Source organism: Lycium barbarum, chromosome 8 (assembly GCF_019175385.1).
Source record: "Lycium barbarum isolate Lr01 chromosome 8, ASM1917538v2, whole genome shotgun sequence".
In the NCBI taxonomy this organism is placed as follows: Eukaryota; Viridiplantae; Streptophyta; class Magnoliopsida; order Solanales; family Solanaceae; genus Lycium; species Lycium barbarum.
The window spans coordinates 98,634,691-98,653,375 of NC_083344.1; the positions used below are offsets into that span (position 1 = coordinate 98,634,691).

Consider the following 18,685-nt stretch of genomic DNA (forward strand, 5'->3'; position numbering starts at 1 on the left):
CTTCTAAAATGAACTTGTGGTTAAAAAGTCTTGATTTGTTGGTTGGGTTAGCTCTATTAAGCATGAATTTGATGACTAGAACTTATTATTGCACCTAGTAATAACTAGAATCAAAGAGGGTTTTCATGGGTTTTGGGAGAAAAAGTGTTAAAAACGAAATTGATGAATAGATGGAGTTTAATGATGAAATTGTTGATGTTTATGATAGATTATCATGTTTCCATGCTTAGTAATCAATAACCCATGATTATTTCATAGAAATTCTTGAATAAAAATTAGGGTTCTTAGACCCAAATTGGGGGTTTTTCATATAAAAAGGATTTTGAGGATTAGTTGAACATTTCCTTTGACTTTAATGATGGGTTTGGGTTAATTGGTGTTGAAATTAGTATTTTGATCATAAAATTCCCGTTTTGCCCTTAAGTCCCGTTTTCCTAAATTAAAGAGCGGGTTTGACCCGAATAGAATATAACCAATATGGGTGTTGTTCTTCTCGTATTCTTACATAGAATCTCTATTTGGTTAGAGTTTGATTGTGTGGAGACTCACCGTGAGGGCAAGGAATTAGCTCGTGGTCTGTGATTTGTTGTTCGGCGTTCCAGGTAGGTTATGGCTTACCTTTGTGGTGAGACTTCGACTAGCGAAGCGTATATTTAGATAATATTGTCGGAGACTCATGTAAACCTTTAGGTATGAAGTTTGGGTTGGATGTTGCCTTAGGGTTTAGTATTTCTTGTGACTTGTTTGATCGGGCTTGTGGCCTGTAGACTCCATAGGACCTTGTTTGGTACGTTGTGTATAACTTAGTGGATTGTTTGTGAATTGGAAGTCAAACGGAAGGACAAAATTACTTAATATTGATATTAGTACTTAGTGTAAGCCTTGTTATTGGTATAGAAATCTTGGGATATTTGATCCTAATTGTTAAGGAAATTGGAGATACATTATGATTACTTTGTGGATCATTGTTGATGATATTGGTGCGCTTTGTATGGCACGGTTGTGTATCATTTGTGATATTGGTGTACTATGCTTGGCACGGCTTGAACTTGATATTATTCACGGATTGTACTTGCATGGTCCCATATTCAACTGATATTCATAGCATATAGATTATTGAGTCATCCTAGGCTTGTTACACGGGATGACAGGTCATTCTAAGCTGTGTGATACGGAATGACCGAGAGGGAAATACTGATACTAAATTGTTAGGCTTTGTGATTGGCACTGATCATAGAAATGAGAAGGAAACATTGATGACTATGATATGGTGAGACTTGATTTTTAGTAGAATTGAGAACTGCGACTCCATTGTGGTTTATCTTGTTGCCTTAATGATAATATTACTTGTGTGCCCCTGCGTGGCACGGTTGGTTGACATGATTCATTGATATTGTACTTGCATCATATTCATACTGCATACATTATTGCATTAGATACTGAGTCATCTCTGAGCTGTGTGCGGAATGACCGATATTCTTCTGAGACATATTTGATATTGAGTCATCTCTGGGCTATGTGCGGAGTGACTGATGTGGAATACTAATATTATGAGACTTTCGGATATTTGGTCCTCTGCCCTGTGTACGGAGTGACGGTGCTGGACTTCGCGGGTCCCCCATGGGTTGTGCTGCCAGAGCGTGGAGGTATTCTGTCGTCGGAGTACAAGAGTACAGGCATTGCATTGCATTGCATCGCAGTGCATTCATACCTCATATTGCATTACTTTGATTATACTTCTTGGTTGATTATGACTTGGTTATGGTGTTGGTTATGCTTCTTGGCTGTTTCTGAGTTACATTACGTTGATTGGATCGTACTAGTGGACTTGTTTGATATATGTGAATGGTTGGAACAATGAGATTAGTTTCTGTAACATATGGTTGGATATGAATGGTGATTACGTGGAAAAGCATGACTTGTATTCTACCATTTACTTGTTTTCTTTTACCTTATTGTCTTTATATATGTCAGCTAGTCTTAGTCGGCCTATGATACCTACCAGTACTGTTGTTTTGTACTGACCTACGCTTGATGCATTCTTTTATGGATGCAGAGTATTAGATAGGTTCACTACTTTCCCTCGCGGCTGATCGGCGAGGCTGCTGTAGAGTCATTCCAAGCTAATCGGCGAGGCTGCTGCCCGGACGTTCTTTCCCTTACTTACTTGTCTTACTCTATTTTGAGACAGTTGTATTTTGAGACTCTTCATCTTCAGACTTGTAGTATTTAGTTAGTGCTTTTGTATGACCAGACCAGAAACTGGGGTGGTTTATGATTACTTCCACATTTATTATTTATTCGAATGACAAGCTTCATTGCTTATTTTCTTCTGCTATATATACTATGTTTGTGAAGGTTGAATTAAGGGTTCTCCTACCGTGATAGGATAGGTAGGTGCCCGCGCGACTTTGTGAAATTGGGTCGTGATACATTGTGTCGTGTTTGACAGTTCTATTGTACTGGCTTGATGCCATGAGTTGTTGATAGAGATTAGACCCTGGTATTCATCTTGATTTGGAATATATTATTGGCATACCTATTGTGGTATTTGTGGTTCGGATATATTGTTTGCATACCCATTATTGGTATTGTGATATAGATACATTGTTTGCATACCCATTGTTGGTATTGTGATATAGATACATTGTTGGCATACCCACTGTTGGCATTGTGATATTGATACATTGTTGGCATACCCATTGTTGGTATTGTGATATTGATAGATTGTTGGCGTACCCCATTGTTGATACTTGTGATATTGAGCTTGATTGTTGATGTTGATATACGTATTGCACGCATTCTCATCCATTCATGATGCATGGCCGATACCCGGTGATGATCCGATAACGTTGTTTGAGTGAAACTAATATCTTGATAAAACTCTTTTACTTGAGTGATTATGAGATGACCGATGATCAATTCCGGAATCGTTGATTGTGTGAAACTGATTGATACATTTTTGGCGTACCCCATTATTGGAAATTGTGATATTAAACTTGGTTGTTGATATTGATACACGCATTGCATATATTCTCACTCATTCATGACGCATGGCCGATACCCGGTGATGATCTGGTATCGTTGATTGAGTGGAACTGGTATTTTGATAAACTCTTTTACTTGAGTGATTGTACGAAGGCCGATGTCCGATGATTAATTTCGGAATCGTTGATTGTGTGAAACTGATATTTGACAGACTCTTTTACTTGAATGATTGTGAGATTGCCAATGTGCGATGATCTATTCCGACATCATTGTTGCATGGCCGTTTCCGATGATCTCCCGGAAACATTGTTAGTGCATGGACTCCGCGGGTCCCCCAGAGTGGTGCCGGTGAGACTCTCCCTGTGAGCAATTAGCCAGGGTCTCATCTGTCTGTTGGGCAAAGATCCGGGACGGGTGGCACTTAGACTTCGCGAGTCACACTGGGTTGTGCTGCCAAGACGTCAATATTTCCGTCCGGAGTACATGTCTACACCTCATTTTCGTGGCATGGCATTGCATTCATACATCTTGCATTGCATTGCATTATGGCTGGTTTGAGATGATTTGGTGTTTACTTGTGATGATTGGATTCAGATTGATTTATTCAGAATTGGCACGTTTGGGATTAGATGTTTTACTTAGGCAATGACGTGTACTTGGATCTGGATTTATTGATTGAACTTGTTGAGGTATCCCATAGACCGTCCGTAAGATTAGTTATATATTTGGTCTCTACGTGGTGTAGCATAGCGGGTGTCCTAATGATGAGTTGACTACTAGACTGAAATGATCGATTTAACGATATGTGAGTTCCGAGACCGTTATGAGCTTGACTGGTGAATTATTAGAGTGAAATTAATGCTTAAGGGTATTGATATACAGTGTGTGGTAGATAGATGTATGATTTGATTTAGCAATTATCATCGTTATCCGTGAATTCTTTTACTAATATGTGTTACTAATCGTTGTCGGCCTATGATACTTACTCAGTACGTATGGTTTGTACTAATATTGCACTTGCTACACTCTTTTCGGGGTGTAGATTGTTTCAGGTATTTGATTGATAGCGAGCGGAACATGCGGTGCCTATCTGGAAGGCCTCCTCTCACTTTATTCCGGGACGAAGGTTGGGTCGTAGAATGTAATGGTAATTTGAGTCAATAGTCGCTCTTGTACTAGTCTAGACCAGGTCATGGGAAGTCGGATCGAGTTTGTAAATTGGTATTATTGTAAACATATAGACTTTGCGTTTATTGAATATATAAATGGAATTCCGCGGTATTTTTTAATTACCTAATGCTTAAAATGGAATGTTTCGTGATTGAGGTGTTATACAAATGAAAGGGTTCGCCTACCAAGGTGAGAAAGTAGGTGCCCGCACAGCCCCGAACTGGGTCATGAAAGGGTCGGCTTTGCTATGAGTAGACCGGTCAATGGCGGGCCTGCTGCCCTGTTACAAACCTGCATCCACAGAAAAATTATGAGTTTCCTAAAAGGCCAATTAGTGTCGTTCTCCTCCCGTCCGGCGGCTCCTTTTGATGCTCTTCCAAACCCTTTTGGGCTCAGTATTTCGAGAGATGGTTTTAGAGCGTACTTATACTAATGGGTGTATTTTGAAAATTTAAAGTAAAAATTTTGTGAAGAGCATTTTTTTTTTAAAATTTTTTTTTTTGAAAAATATTTTGTCATGACATGTGTCTTTGAACGAGTTTTTTCGGATCTCTCGGGAGGTATGATCGCTGATTTCCGAACTGATAGAATTTTTGAGATCTTTTTCGAAAATTCTGTCTCAGTTTTGGGTTTGCCTTGAGCGGCCTTTGTTCTTTCTCACATGCGAGAATTTTTGATGTTCCCTCAAAAATTTTGCCCCAGTGTAGAGCTTTGTTTTGCTCTTTCTTTGTTGATTGTTTCCGGTAGGAATTTTTGAGACCCTCTAAAAATTTTTGCCCTAGTGTGGGGTTGATGCTGACCGATTCTTATGTTAGTCCTCGTAGCTTGATCTCGTCGATTCCTCCTGTTTTATTGTCTCCGAGGCTTTCCTAATGGCTTCTGGGTTTTTCTTTTATGACGACCGAGCTCGAAAGCGCCTACGTATCCTGTCACAGTAGGAATTCAGGTCGAACATAGTTCGGGATAAAGTAATCGAGTTTTTGGTTTTACTAATAATGTGACCGGGTCCGATATGGACTGCTTATGTATCCCACTGTGGGGAAGTTAGGTCATTGCGTAGTTCATTACATAGATGATTTGTTTTTCCTTATTCTATTACAGAAGTACGATTACAAGGAAACGATAATGCAGTTACAAGCAAGTGGAATCCTAAATGTAGTATCTCTTGAGCGCGTCTGCATTGATGGCTTTAGGCCATTCTTGTCCGTCCATCTCGGGTAGGACTACGACTCCTCCTGAGAGTACTTTCCTGGCCATGTACGTCCCTTGCTAGTTTGGCGCTAATTTTCCTTTGTATTCTTCTTGGTGGGGAAAGACTCGCTTGAGCACGAGTTGTCTAATTTGGAAAGGTCGGGGCCTGATCCGTTTATTAAAGGCTCGAGACATTCTTTGTCTGTACAGCTGTCTATGACATACTGCCACCATTCTCTTCTCATCAATCATAGCCAGCTGTTCGTAGCGGTTTCTGACCCATTCTGCATCCTTTAGCTCTGCCTCTTGGATGATCCTGAGTGAAAGGGTTTCCACTTCTGCGGGTATGACCGCTTCTGTACCATAGACAAGGAGATACGGAGTTGCCCCGGTAGAAGTTCGGTTCGTCATCTGGTACCCCAACAAGGCATAAGGCAGCTGCTCGTGCCAATTCTTGTAGTTGTCAATCATTTTCCTCAGGATTCTCTTGATGTTTTTGTTGGCGGCCTTCACGGCTCCATTCATCTGTGGCCGGTAGGCGGTAGAGTTCCTGTGGGTTACCTTGAATTATTCGCAGATGTCCTTCATCAAATGGTTATTCAAATTGGCACCGTTGTCTATTATGATGGACTCCGGTACACCGAAGCGGCATATCAGATTGTTTTTGACGAATTCAGCCACGACCTTCTTGGTCACTGACTTGTGTGAAGTGTCTTCTACACATTTAGTAAAGTAGTCGATGGCGACTAAGATTAAGCGATGTCCATTGAAGGCTGGAGGCTCAATGGGTCTGATGACGTCCATCCCCCATGCCACGAATAGCCATGGCCAGCTCATCGCATGTAACTCGGTGGGAGGAACCTTGATCAGATCTCTATGTATCTGGCACTGATGGCACTTCTGCACGAATTTGCACGAATCGTGCCCCATGGTCATCCAATAATATCCTGCCTTTAGGATTTTCTTTGCGAGGACGAACCTATTCATGTGGGGACCGCAGGTCCCTATGTGCACATCTTTCAGCAATTTTGTAGTCTCCTCGGCGTCCACGCACCTGAGTAACCCAAGGTCAGGCGTCATTTTGTACAATACTTCTTTGTTCAGGAAGAAACCATTAGCAAACCTCATGATAGTCTTTTTCTGATTTGTTGAACTCTCTGAGGGTACTCTCCCTTCTCTAAGTATGTCTTGATGTCGGCGTACAATGGTTGGCCATCTGGCTCGGCCTCGACGTGGGTGTAGTGAGCCTATTCTTCTCTTAGTGTGATCTCCAGAGGGTCAATGTGAGCACTCTTGGGGTGCTGGATCATGGAGGCTATCGTAGCCAATGCGTCTGCGAACTCATTCTGGGCTCTCTGGGTATGCCTGAAGTCAATATTCCTGAATCTCCCGCACAGTCTTTGCACTAGATTTACATACGGGAGTATCTTATCGTTCTTGGTCGCCCAATTCCCTTTTACTTGATTTATGAGTAAATCGGAGTCCCCGATTACTAACAACTTCAGTATATTCATGTCTAATGCCATCCTGAGGCCGAGGACACATGCTTCGTACTCTGCCATGTTGTTGGTACATTTGAAGTTGAGCTTTGCGACCATCGGATAGTGTTGTCCTGTTTCTAATATCAACACCGCCCCGATGGCTGACCCTTTGTAGTTGACTGCCCCATCAAAGAACAGTCTCCAACTTGAGTATGGTTCTGTCACCTCTTCTTCTATAACCATTACTTCCTCATCTGGGAAGAAAGTCCGTAAAGGCTCAAGATTGTTATCGACGGGGCTTTCTGCCAGCAAGTCAGCCAGGGCTTGTCCTTTGATTGCCTTTTGCGCGACGTATATGATGTCGAACTCAATTAATAGCATCTGCCATTTAGCCAATTTTCCCACGGGCATTGGTTTCCTGAAAATATATCTTAATAGATCCATTCAGGATATAAGGTGGGTGGTGAACACTGATAGGTAGTGCCTTAGCTTTTGAGCGATCCAAGTCAGAGCACAACATGTCTTTTCCACGAGCATATACCGTGCCTCGCAAGAGTTGAACTTTTTGCTCACATAGTAAATGACATGTTCCTTTTTACCTTCTTCGTCATGCTGGGCCAGCATACACCCGAAAGCAATTTCTGATACTGACAGGTATAGTAAGAGAGGACTCCCTTGCCTGGGCGGCACCAGAATAGGAGGATTGGAGAGATATCTTTTGATTTTGTCGAATGCATGTTGGCACTCCTCCGTCCAATTCGTGGGAGCGTCTTTCTTAAGCAATTTGAGGATCGGCTCCATGATCACAGTTGACTGGGCTATAAACTGCCCGATGTAATTCAACCTTCCCAAGAAACTCATGACTTCGTTCTTGGTTTTAGGTGGTGGCAATTCTTGAATTGCTTTGATTTTGGTAGGATCCAGTTTAATGCCCCTGCGGCTGACTATGAACCCTAACAACTTTCCGGCAGGCACTCCAAATGCGCACTTAGCAGGGTTCAGCCTCAGATTGAGCGAAGCCTGTCAAAGAACTTGTGCAAGTGCATGGTGTGTTCTGAGCTTTCTCTTGATTTTATGATGACATCGTCCATATAGAATTCGATCTCTCGATGCATCATATCATGGAACAGGGTAGTCATGGCTCTCATGTATGTGGCGCCAATTTTTTTTAGGCCAAACGGCATTACCTTGTAGTGGTAGACTCCCCAAGGGGTGATAAAGGTTGTCTTCTCAGCGTCTTCCTCGCTAATGAGTATTTGGTGGTACCCGGCGAAACAGTCCACGAATGACTGCAGCTCGTGCTTGGTACAGTTATCTATCAGGATGTGGATGTTCACGAGAGGGAAGTTATCCTTTGGATTGGCCCGGTTGAGATCTCGGTAGTCCACACAGATTCGAATCTTTCCATCCTTCTTGGTACTGGTACTGTGTTGGCTACCCAAGTGGGGTAGGATGTTACTTTCACTATTCCAGACTGGATCTGTATCTCTACTTCATCCTTTATCCTAATACTCATGTCAGGCTTAAATGTTCGCGTCTTTTAGTGCTGGGGCAAAACCCTCTTTGATGGGTAATATGTGGCCACTATTTCAGTGCTTAATCCTGGCACATCCGCGTATGACCAAGCAAAGACATCCACATGTTCCTTTAACAGAGCTATGAGCTCTTTTTTCTGTTGGGGCCCGAATTTGTGTCTCCTTGACATCCTCTTCATCACCGAGGTTGATCACCTCAGTTTCATCCATGTTCGGCTTCTTCTTTTCTTTTAATTCTTCCAATTCTTTCGCCAGTCCCTCTGGCATCATTGTCGATTTGTCGTACTCCTTGTATTCCTGTTGATTGTTTTCCTCGTTCATTTCACGACACATCATGACATTTTTGGTTGTTTTATTATGATTACTACTGAAAAAGTAAGGCAAAGTAAAATTGGGCTTATTCATCGGTCGTTATTACGCGATTAGTGAGAAAAAATTCATTTTATTATTAGGTAAGAACAACAGTTTTGCATAGACCAGGGCTTCTTATTAATTCAAAAGCAAATGAGTTACAAACTGTGGTCCTGGCTTGGAACAAGGCCGAACCGTTTCCATTTTTAAACATCACGAGGTAGTTTTTTAGAAAAGGCGGTCTCTCGAGTCTCAACCGACGCCGACGCTTTTTAGCAAAAGATGTTTTTTTCAAAAAAAATCTATCTCTACCGAGAAGCCAAGAGGGGAGTAGATGTCCAATTGTTCACGCCCTCTCCTGTTCCAGACTGCGTGCGGTGGGCGCCTCTTGGATCTTCTCGGCGATCGCGTAGCATCCCTCTTTTTGAAACAACGACTCGAGACTCCCATTAGCTTCTTCTTCATCCAGCATCGACATCTTTCTCGGGAATGACTGGTACATACCCGGAATTGGATGAGGTAAATTCTTTGTTCTGGACCCTCTCATGATTGCCCTTGTGAGCTCGTCTTCGTTCGGGATATACCCTAGAATGAAGTGGTAGTTTTCTTTTGGTATTGACACAAGCTCTGTTATCCCTTCAAGGTCCCTTCCTAGACCCTTTCCTGTTTCAAAACCATTCCTCAGCATGGTAGAGCCAATCATTCTGTAGACTGCCAGCATAGGTTTATCGACCTCTTTCTCTGCATGTGTGGCCCCAACATATTCCACTAAATGAAAGTTTGAGAAATGAGGACTCCCCTTGATCACATGAACAATGTTCTAAGGATACTTCTGAATGTCCTTCTCAGCTGCCACCATAATTTCCTGTCCTTGCCATTCAAATTTTATGGCCTGGTGCAGACTTGATGGTACCGCACCGGCGGAGTGGATCCATCGTCTTCCCAAGAGCATGGTGTAATTGGTAGTGATTACCATGACCTGGGACTCTGCTGTGAAGGAGGCAGGTCGACCTCTCCTAAGGAATCACTTAGGAATCCATCGAATCCCCTGATGTTCGTCCCGCTCTAGTGAATCTTGCCCACATCACAGCCAAGCTATGTTAAAGTGGTTATGGGGCAAATGTTGAGGCCCGACCCATTATCCAGAAGTACTCTCCCTACAGTCTTGTCACGACATTCTAGGGTGATATGGAGGGCTCTGTTGTGAGAGGTCCCTTCGACTGGCAACTCTTCCTTGGAGAAGCAGATTTTATGTTCCCCAATGATATGGGCTACTAGCCCGGCTAAATCTTCACTACTGGTACCTGCCGGTATATGTGCGTCATCCAATACCTTCATGAGGGCATGCCTATGTGACGGTGAGCTAGCCAACAATGATAGCACCGAGATTTGCGTCGGCATTTTCTTTACATGATCAACAATGGAATAATCTTTTGGATGTATGCGCCGCCAGAAATCTTCGGCCTCTCCTTCGGTTATCGCCCTTTTCTGAGTATTTTCCTTTCTTGTGGCGTTTTTGGGCCAATTCTTCAGGAGTGTAGCATCTTCCTGAACGATTCATGCCTTGGGTCATAGCCGCTTGCACAGTGATTACGTTTACGTTTCGTTCATAAGGATCATGCCTAAAAGAAGGAAAGTTAGCCTTAACATACCTCAAGTCGTCCAAGCAATCCAACAACAAACTTCCCGCAACTAGTGTGTCAATCCTATAACAAAGGAATGCACATACGAACTTAGATGGCGCTAGTATATCACGTATATCAAACGATAATTCGACTCTAAAATGAAACGGACAACATTTTCCCTTATTTCTTGGCTACAACAACATACACAGCAGCTAACAACAACAACACAAGCTCATACAAGCCTTACTTCAACAAGTATTACAAGATACACCTCAAACGGCCCAATATACGCTTCGCATACGGTATTTCTACATTTTTTCTCTACATACCCTTCTAGCACAATCATAACAACATAACAACAACATCAACTACTATCCAACTACAAGGAAATCATCTCAATAACACAACAACGACATGATCAAAACGGTCCATAAACTCAACATGGTCTCTAATCCACATTTGAACTTCCTTTTTCACTTTCTTCCTTCAATCAAGGTGTATAAAAATCAAAAAACCTCAAGAACATGTAATAGAAATGAAACCTTACCTTAATCACACAAGAACAAGCTCTGGATTAAATTACTTCACTAGGATGAAGCCTCCAACTTTAACACCAAAGAGATACTTGAACTCTACTAACCCTAGTGAGCTTTCTAGCACTTGAATCTCTTGATTCTCTTGGGTTTGGCCTTGATCAATAGATAAACTTAGGGAGAGGGTTTTGGAGATCTTTAGGGTCTAAAAGGGGTGGTTAATGAATCCAAATGGGGAAAAACGAAATATAAAGCCTCACTTAAAATTCTGCCGACATAATTTGACGACCACTTTGACGGACCGTCAAACGGTCTGCGGTTCGTCAAATGGACCGTCAAATGGTCCAACCAACATGACCTTTCTATGACTGTTTCACGATGGAGGAGCCACCAATTGACGACCGTCAAACCGTTCTGCGGACCGTCAAAACGCTTTTCCGACAAACTCATTTTCTTCGATTCGTTTAACCTCTAATCCCTCCACTACTTACTAAACATGAACTTAAACCTTCACATACATAACATGAACATGTCTAGTATCATATAACCTTGAAGGTAATCCTAGTCCAAGACTAGAACGACTAACATACGAAATTACGAGGTGTAACACCGAACCCTGGTGACGAAATCATTATTTTCCTTTAAAAATAGTTTGCCCTCAACTCAAGGAGCTTAAATCCATAAAACCCATTCAAAAGGACTCCAAGTTGACCTTCAATTTCATCTTTTACATAAATTCCTACTTAGGGTTCAAAACCCCACTTTCTACAATCTCACACCCAAAAACGGAGGTAAATAATGGAAATAATCAACTGGAAAAATACTTAATTAGGAATTAGAAACTTACCCTCACTGAAAATTGAGAAGAACCCCCTTTGAATCGCCTCAATCCAAGCTCTACAACTCCAAATATTAAAAAAAATGAAAATGTTTCTCACGTTTTCGAATTTTATTACTGCCTAGGTGAAATCCTTCTTCCCGAATGCGAGTTGGCTCTTGCGAACGCGAAGGCAAGACGGTGACCCAGCCCACTGGGCCTTCCACGTGAACGCAAAGATCAAACCCCGCCTGCACCACAAACAACTGAAACAAAAAAGCCTAAATCCCAAAACTCCCCGAATCAATATCCGAAAATCGTAGGGAAACCCCAAACACAAACCAAAAGTGTAATTTGAGTATAATCGATGCTATGAACCTGCTCGAATCGAGAAAACACCCATACAAGGTTGTTAAGACATGCTTAACGATAAAAGAGCTCTAACTTTATCAAAAACTAAAACTTTGCCACCAAACGTCCAAAGCTTTCTCGAACCCCTCGGGACACATACCAACTATCCCACTAAGAATAAAATACTTTCCGGATCGAATGGTACTGTCAGAATATGATTTCGGGCATGTTTCACCAAAAGTCAACTATTGGTCAAACTTCTCAAACTTAGGACTTCAAAATCTCAAAACTTAGATTCTCTTCCCCATTTTCCATCCAATCGCCTCGAAAATCGTGTCACCCAGCCCTACAAGTCAAAAACACTAATTTAAAGCTACGGGAAGGGACATTTTGGGAAAAGGGGGTAAAAATCTCAAAACGACCTAACAAGTCGTTACATCTATCCACAAATCAATTTCAAAAATCAAAGATTTTCCTTCTCTTAAGTTCTAGGGAAAAACTCACTTTTTCTTCAACTCAAACACAGAAAATGAGGCTAATAAAATGGAAATAAAAAAATTGAGATTAGATTCTTATCCCCGCGTCAAAACGAGAAGAACACCACGAAAATCACCCAGATCCGAGCTCTAAAACTCCTCAAATTGAATTTGAAGAATAAGGGGGACGTCAGATTTTTAATACTAGGGGTCTTTGCATTGGGATCACTTTGCATTTGCGAGAAATAGTTCGCATTTGTGAGTGCACCGGATAGCCAAAACTCAGCAACAAAATTTGCGCTAAAATGGCCATAACTTCCTCCCATGACCTCAGAATTCTGATAATTCTTGTTGCTATGGTTTCAAAATCACGATACGTATCTAATGGTTCAATCAAAACACAATTTTGAGCTCATTTTCTTAATGTGGTACCGTTTATGCGAAAAACGACAATGAAACATCAAATACAAGTGGGATAAAAGCCAAACTCATCCGAAACTCATTGGAATATCACCAAAACTTGCGGACAATTCCAAAATCATCATATTAACCTATTGGAACTTTCAAATCATGAATCCGAGCTCTTTTAGTCAACTATTTGACCATGATCAACTTTTAAAATTCAATTCTACTAAAATGCAACTCAAGTGTCTGAATCACTTTCTGATCCTTCGGGATTCGTCCAAACTATCCATCTAAGTTATAAATCTCCATCCGGACCTATGAAGACTTTCAAACCTCGATTCCAAGTCTGTTTACCCGAATGTTGAATTTGGTCAACTCTTATTTCATTTTTTGTCAAGTCTCTAGTTTTTTGTTTTCTCTTCTGATACACATCCAAATGTCCCAATTCCAAACATCCCTGTAAGTCATAATATGCGTGTTGCACCTACAAGACGTGTCATTTGTTAAAACAAGTTCCAAATGCTCAAAACGACCAGACGGGTCGTTACAAAAGACTCATTCCTTCTATTTCTTCCAAATTATTCATCCAAACAAATATTAATGATGAAGAAATTATATACTTTTAGTATAGTTCCACAGAAAAAAGAAGATAACGATAACTGAACTAGCAAATTTAAAATTTAAAAAATAATTTTTTAAATATTTCAAATGAAATAATAACTCAACTCTAAATTTTAATTAGTTTTTCAAATGAAATTCATATCTAAATTCATAATCCCAAGTGAATGAGAAAAGTCGGAACTTTTACTCTCATTTCTTTTTGGATCAAAGTTGGGAGCTAATTAGATTTTAACAAAGTTTGTAACATCTTTAGAAAACCCTAAAGACTTGCCCCTCCTATATATAATGATGTTTAGCAGTCCTCTCACTCATTCATTCTAAACTCAACTCACCCTACTGCGGCTAAGATGAATGGCGTGGGCAACATTGAAGAGAACACTGATGACGAGGATGATGATGGAATTCATTTCCAGCAAGGATCCTCTTCATGGATTCTTCATAATTGGTTCAATGAATCACCAAGTTGTAAGTTCTTTCTTTTCATTAATCTTTCCTTTATTTGATGATGTATTGTTTACTTATGTCTTAGTGCTTGAATCAACTATCTCTTGCTATCCACTTCCTTTAAAGATTCACACTTAAAAAGAACATTCTAGTTTTAGTTGTTGTATCTGATCTAATAGAAAATTCAACTGATAAGTCTTTTAAACTTAATTTTTTCTTAGATTTAAAAGGATTTCTTACTTAGAATAAGTGATTAATTAGCATTGAATAAATGAAATATAATCCAGCTTTCCCAATCTACAAAATAATTTTTTTTAGTAGTTTCTATCGGTTTAAGTATTCATATTTGGTAAGATATATATTCTGAAACAATTTATATTCACCTATATTTAATGAACGAAAAGGGTAAAAAATGTCCCCGAACTATCTCAAAAGATCTAAACATAGCACTCATCCACCGATTTTTGCTAAAAACACCATTCGCTCACCCTTTTGGCTCACTTTTGCCCTTAAACTAACAGAACTTTTCTATTTATAAATTATTTTTTAATACTTTTTTTTTGTTTTTTTTCTCTTTTTCATTTTGAAGTGACAATTGAGGCTTAGATCTGTCTTATGCTCAGGTATAGTTTTTTTATTTTAATATTATTAATTACGTTGTTTTTTCTCTCTTTTTGAAGTGACAATTGAGGCTCAGATCTGTCTTATGCTCATGTATAATTATTATTATTATTATTATTATTATTATTATTATTATTATTTATTACGTGATATATTCCTATTGGACGAAATTAAGACATTTTACATTTTAATCAAATCTGCCCCTACTCAACATAATCAGCTTTGTCATAAAAAATACGAATTATTGTATTTGTTCATAACAAATTATTTTATTTGTTCACCACAAATAAACAAAAGAAATTATAGTATTTGTTAATTTTTTGCTGTTTTTGTTCATAATAAATTAATTTTATGAACCAATCAACAACCTTAATTTTATTTTTTATTTTTTTATGGTGAACTATTAAAAATAATTGTATGTTTTATGAAAATCTAAATGAACAAATAAAAATAAATTATGTTTTGTTATTTTTGTGGTGAACAAATAAAATAATAATTTTATGGTTAGTTAGTTTTGTGGTGACCAAATAAAATAATATATTATGAACAAATAAAATAATTTTTATGTTTTATGACAAAGTTGGGTATGTTGGGTTTCAATTTCGTCCTATAGGAACATGACACGTAATAAATAATAATTTTAAAAAAATTATACATGAGCATAAGACAAATATGAGCCTCAATTGTCACTTTAAAAAGAATGGAAAAAAAACAAAAAATAAAAAATAAAAAAATAAAAAAATAAAAATAAAAATACAATTAAAAAAAAGGTACGTTAGTTTTAAGGGCAAAAGTGAGCCAAAAAGTTGAGTGAATAAAGATATATTTAGACCTTTTGAGATAGTCTAGGGGCATTTTTGGCCTTTTTTCGTTTAATGAATGGGTTGAAGATATTTTTTAATTTAGGCTTGTCTATGTGAAACTGATAAATGCATATGAAAGCAAGTCTAAACTTATACTACATCATATACAACTGATAAAAATTATTCAAGTTGTTTTAGGTTATGGTTCCTCGTATAGCATAAGAGAAACCCTCATTTGATTTTTTTTTTTTTTATTTCAAACTTTAGGTAGGTTACCCCTGCACGTCGGAAGAAGTGCATCAATATTTTCAGTGTTGTGGCACCATAAACAGAGAGATAATATGAATTTTAATGACCATTTCTTAACGAAATGACATGAATCCAATTGTTTGTAAATATACTTACAACGAATTTTCCAATCATTAAAGTCTACCTTTAGCTCAACTTTAATGACGGGATAATACCCCGTCCTTAAAAGGTATAACAACCGATGTTAAAATTAATTAATCAATAAGAAGGCGTAACTTTTTCCCTCATTTTCTTTAAAACATCCTCAGTTAATTTTTGGTAGAAATAATTTTAATTTTTCATTTCTAGAATAATCAATAAGCTCCGTCTATGTTTATTTCGCTTAGCATAAAGGGGTCAAAGTCCAGATAGGGGATGTGGTAGGTGGATCCAATTAATCTCTGAATAGGGCCGGAATAGCGGAATAGATACATAAGTTTCATACAGCCGACCCTTCTAGTTTAGGATTGAGTTGTAGTTGATTGATATTCTAGGAATTATATGATTGCTTGGAGAAGACCACGGCGAAAAAGTTCTCATGAGAAAAAGAAGGTGCAAAGACTTAAGTTTCTGCTACATACCTTTAATTCTTATTTTCCTTCAGCTATAGATCATCCATTTCATGTTATGTGTGGGTATATATTCCTCTTTGAGCAAAAGGTAACTTCGTTCTGCGCACTTGTCAGAATTATAGGTGATAAGTACAGGTAACTTGATAGATTATAGCTGATATTTGTTCTTGATTTATAGTAATGTTGTGAATTCTTCCTTTGATATGCACTTGTCAGAATGACCCTAGTGAGCTAGGGAAAGATGATCTCAAGCATAAGGTTGATGACGTCGTTCTAGAGACGGATTCAATTTTAAAAGAATCAGGGCATGGTGATGCAATGAAGCAACAGAGAAGTACAGATTCAAGGACCACTTCGCCACCTGAAAACTTGGGTTTCATGAATGCAGCCAAAAAAGAACTAGATCCAGAAGGCCACCTGAAAACTTGGGTTTCAAAGAAAAGACGTTGGAGACCTAATTTTTTGAATAAACCAGAGGTAGGCTATGATCATGCTTGGTTAAGTGGAGAAAGGAGATCAAAAGGTCGTATTCTCTTGAAGGGTTGCGGGAAAGATGCTAAACCAGGAGCTATAACCAAGAAGGAAGTCTCGCAACCTACATTGGTTGCTTTAGAAGAATTTGCTGTCTTGGAGGCATTAGAAGAGAAACATGAAAAAGACGACAAGAAAAATGAACCTGCCAGATATCGTGATAAAAGACGACGGTCATCATTTGAGGAATCAGGAGCTGAGTTAAATCAAACAGTTAGCGTCAATCGACTGAATTCGTTTAGGAAGTTGAAGTATTTATTCTGCCCCTTAGTTATACATAAATTGAATTGTGCAGGCATTGGGCTCTGTTTTCTCAATCACCAAAGAAAGCAACTTTGCCAAAACCTTTGAAGAACAATGTAAAAGAAAGAGCCCGCCATCACAAAAAGAGGTAAACATGCATTACATTATCATTAATTATAGCTAGCTATTTTAATGATATTAGCCAACTTTCAATAAGTGATTACTAAAGTGAATGTTCTCGTTTTTAAAGTTATGTTGATTCAAGTATAGGATTTAATGTACCCCTTAGTTTGGACTTATTATGTACATGAATTGAGTTCTGCAGGCATTTGTTTCTGTCTCAAACACCAAAGAAAGCAACTTCCTCAAAACCTCTAAAGAACAACGTAAAAGGAAGAGCTCGCCATCAAACGAAGAGGTTAACATCTGTTATCATTAATTTGAGCAGGCTTATAGTTAGTGATATTCGACAACCTTGATAGTAAAAGTTACCCCTGCACCTCTGAACAAGTGCAACAATATTTTCAGTGTTGTGGCACCAAAAACATGCAGAAAATATGAATTTTAACGACCATGTCTTAACGAAGGGACATGAATCCAATTTTTTGTAAATATACTTGCAGCGACCAATTTTTTTTTTCTATCATTAAAGTCAAAATTTAGCTCAACATCAATGACGGGATAATATCATGTCCTTAAAAAGCATAAAAATCGATATTAAAATTAATTAATCAATAAAAATTAGGCGCTACTCTTTCCCTCCTTTTCTTATAACCATCCTCAATTAATTTTTGGTAGAAATAGTGTTAATCTTTCATTTCTAGAATAATTTTAATAGCTACTTTTGTGTTCCTTCAAATCAAATTGGACGTTCTATCTTTTGATTACAGTGTGATAGAGCTACTTTATTTTGTAATAGACGTTGTCGAGGAAGGCAAACAATCCATCGTTGAGCAGATGGGTAACACAATGTGAAAAATGCTTCAAATGGAGGATGATTTCAGCAGAGTAAGAGTTTGAGGAAATCAGAAGTAGATTTATTGAAGAACTCTTTTACTGCGGAAAAAAAAACCAATGCTTTTTGCGAAGAACCAGCTGATATTGAGTACGATTCTTTTCGAATTTGGGCCATTGACAAGCTCAATCAGCCTAAAACCCCAACTGAATTTAAGAGAGAATTGTACCGGAGAAAAGATTACCCTAAAATGGATGCTTATTATGTCACTCCTTCAGGGAAGAGACTAAGATCTATTACAAAAGTATGTACTTTTCTTCAACAAAATTTTGAGTTTAGTGACCTATCAGTCTCGGATTTCAGCGTTAAGAGCCCCAAAATTATGGATGATACTATACCCTCTAGTAGCACTTAATGAGTGCGTGGATGGAGCTGAAATTTTTGGTTTGTTTACTCTGTAAATGTGATTTTTAGAGTTCGATATGCTTAAAAGTTCAACTTATTCACCATGTATTGTTATTTTTCATCTCTTTGGTATAAAATCTCTTATATATGCAAAAATCATCTTTTGTTGGTAAGGGGGGAAATGATTTTAAAAACTTATATCAAATCAAATTCTTTTCAACACATGTAATTAAGCTTAATTCCAACTCAAATTCCAATAAGGGCAAAGGTAATTTAAAA

The 18,685-nt window shown here is 38.6% G+C and overlaps 1 protein-coding gene across 2 annotated transcripts; it reads left to right on the forward strand.

The window, feature by feature from the left end:
- Window positions 1–13,810: 13,810 nt before the first annotated feature.
- On the forward strand, window positions 13,811–18,454 carry LOC132606398 (uncharacterized). Of its 2 annotated transcripts, none has more exons than XM_060319872.1 (5): window positions 13,811–14,009; window positions 16,489–17,016; window positions 17,099–17,194; window positions 17,372–17,464; window positions 17,937–18,454. In XM_060319872.1, the coding sequence occupies exons 1-5, from the start codon at window positions 13,896–13,898 to the stop codon at window positions 17,997–17,999; spliced, it is 894 nt and encodes a 297-aa protein (XP_060175855.1). In that variant the 5' UTR covers window positions 13,811–13,895; the 3' UTR covers window positions 18,000–18,454. The 2 variants fall into 2 exon arrangements, with proteins under 2 accessions (XP_060175855.1, XP_060175854.1); XM_060319871.1 differs by having other exon boundaries at window positions 13,830–14,009; window positions 17,966–18,454.
- The last annotated feature ends 231 nt before the right edge of the window (window positions 18,455–18,685 follow it).

Coding starts and splice junctions, on each gene's coding strand:
- LOC132606398 (XM_060319871.1), top strand. CDS start 13,896: ATGGCGTGGGCAACATTGAAGAGAACACTGATGACGAGGATGATGATG. Junction 14,010..16,488: donor GTTCAATGAATCACCAAGTT/GTAAGTTCTTTC, acceptor TGCACTTGTCAG/AATGACCCTAGTGAGCTAGG. Junction 17,465..17,965: donor GCTCGCCATCAAACGAAGAG/GTTAACATCTGT, acceptor ATTTTGTAATAG/ACGTTGTCGAGGAAGGCAAA.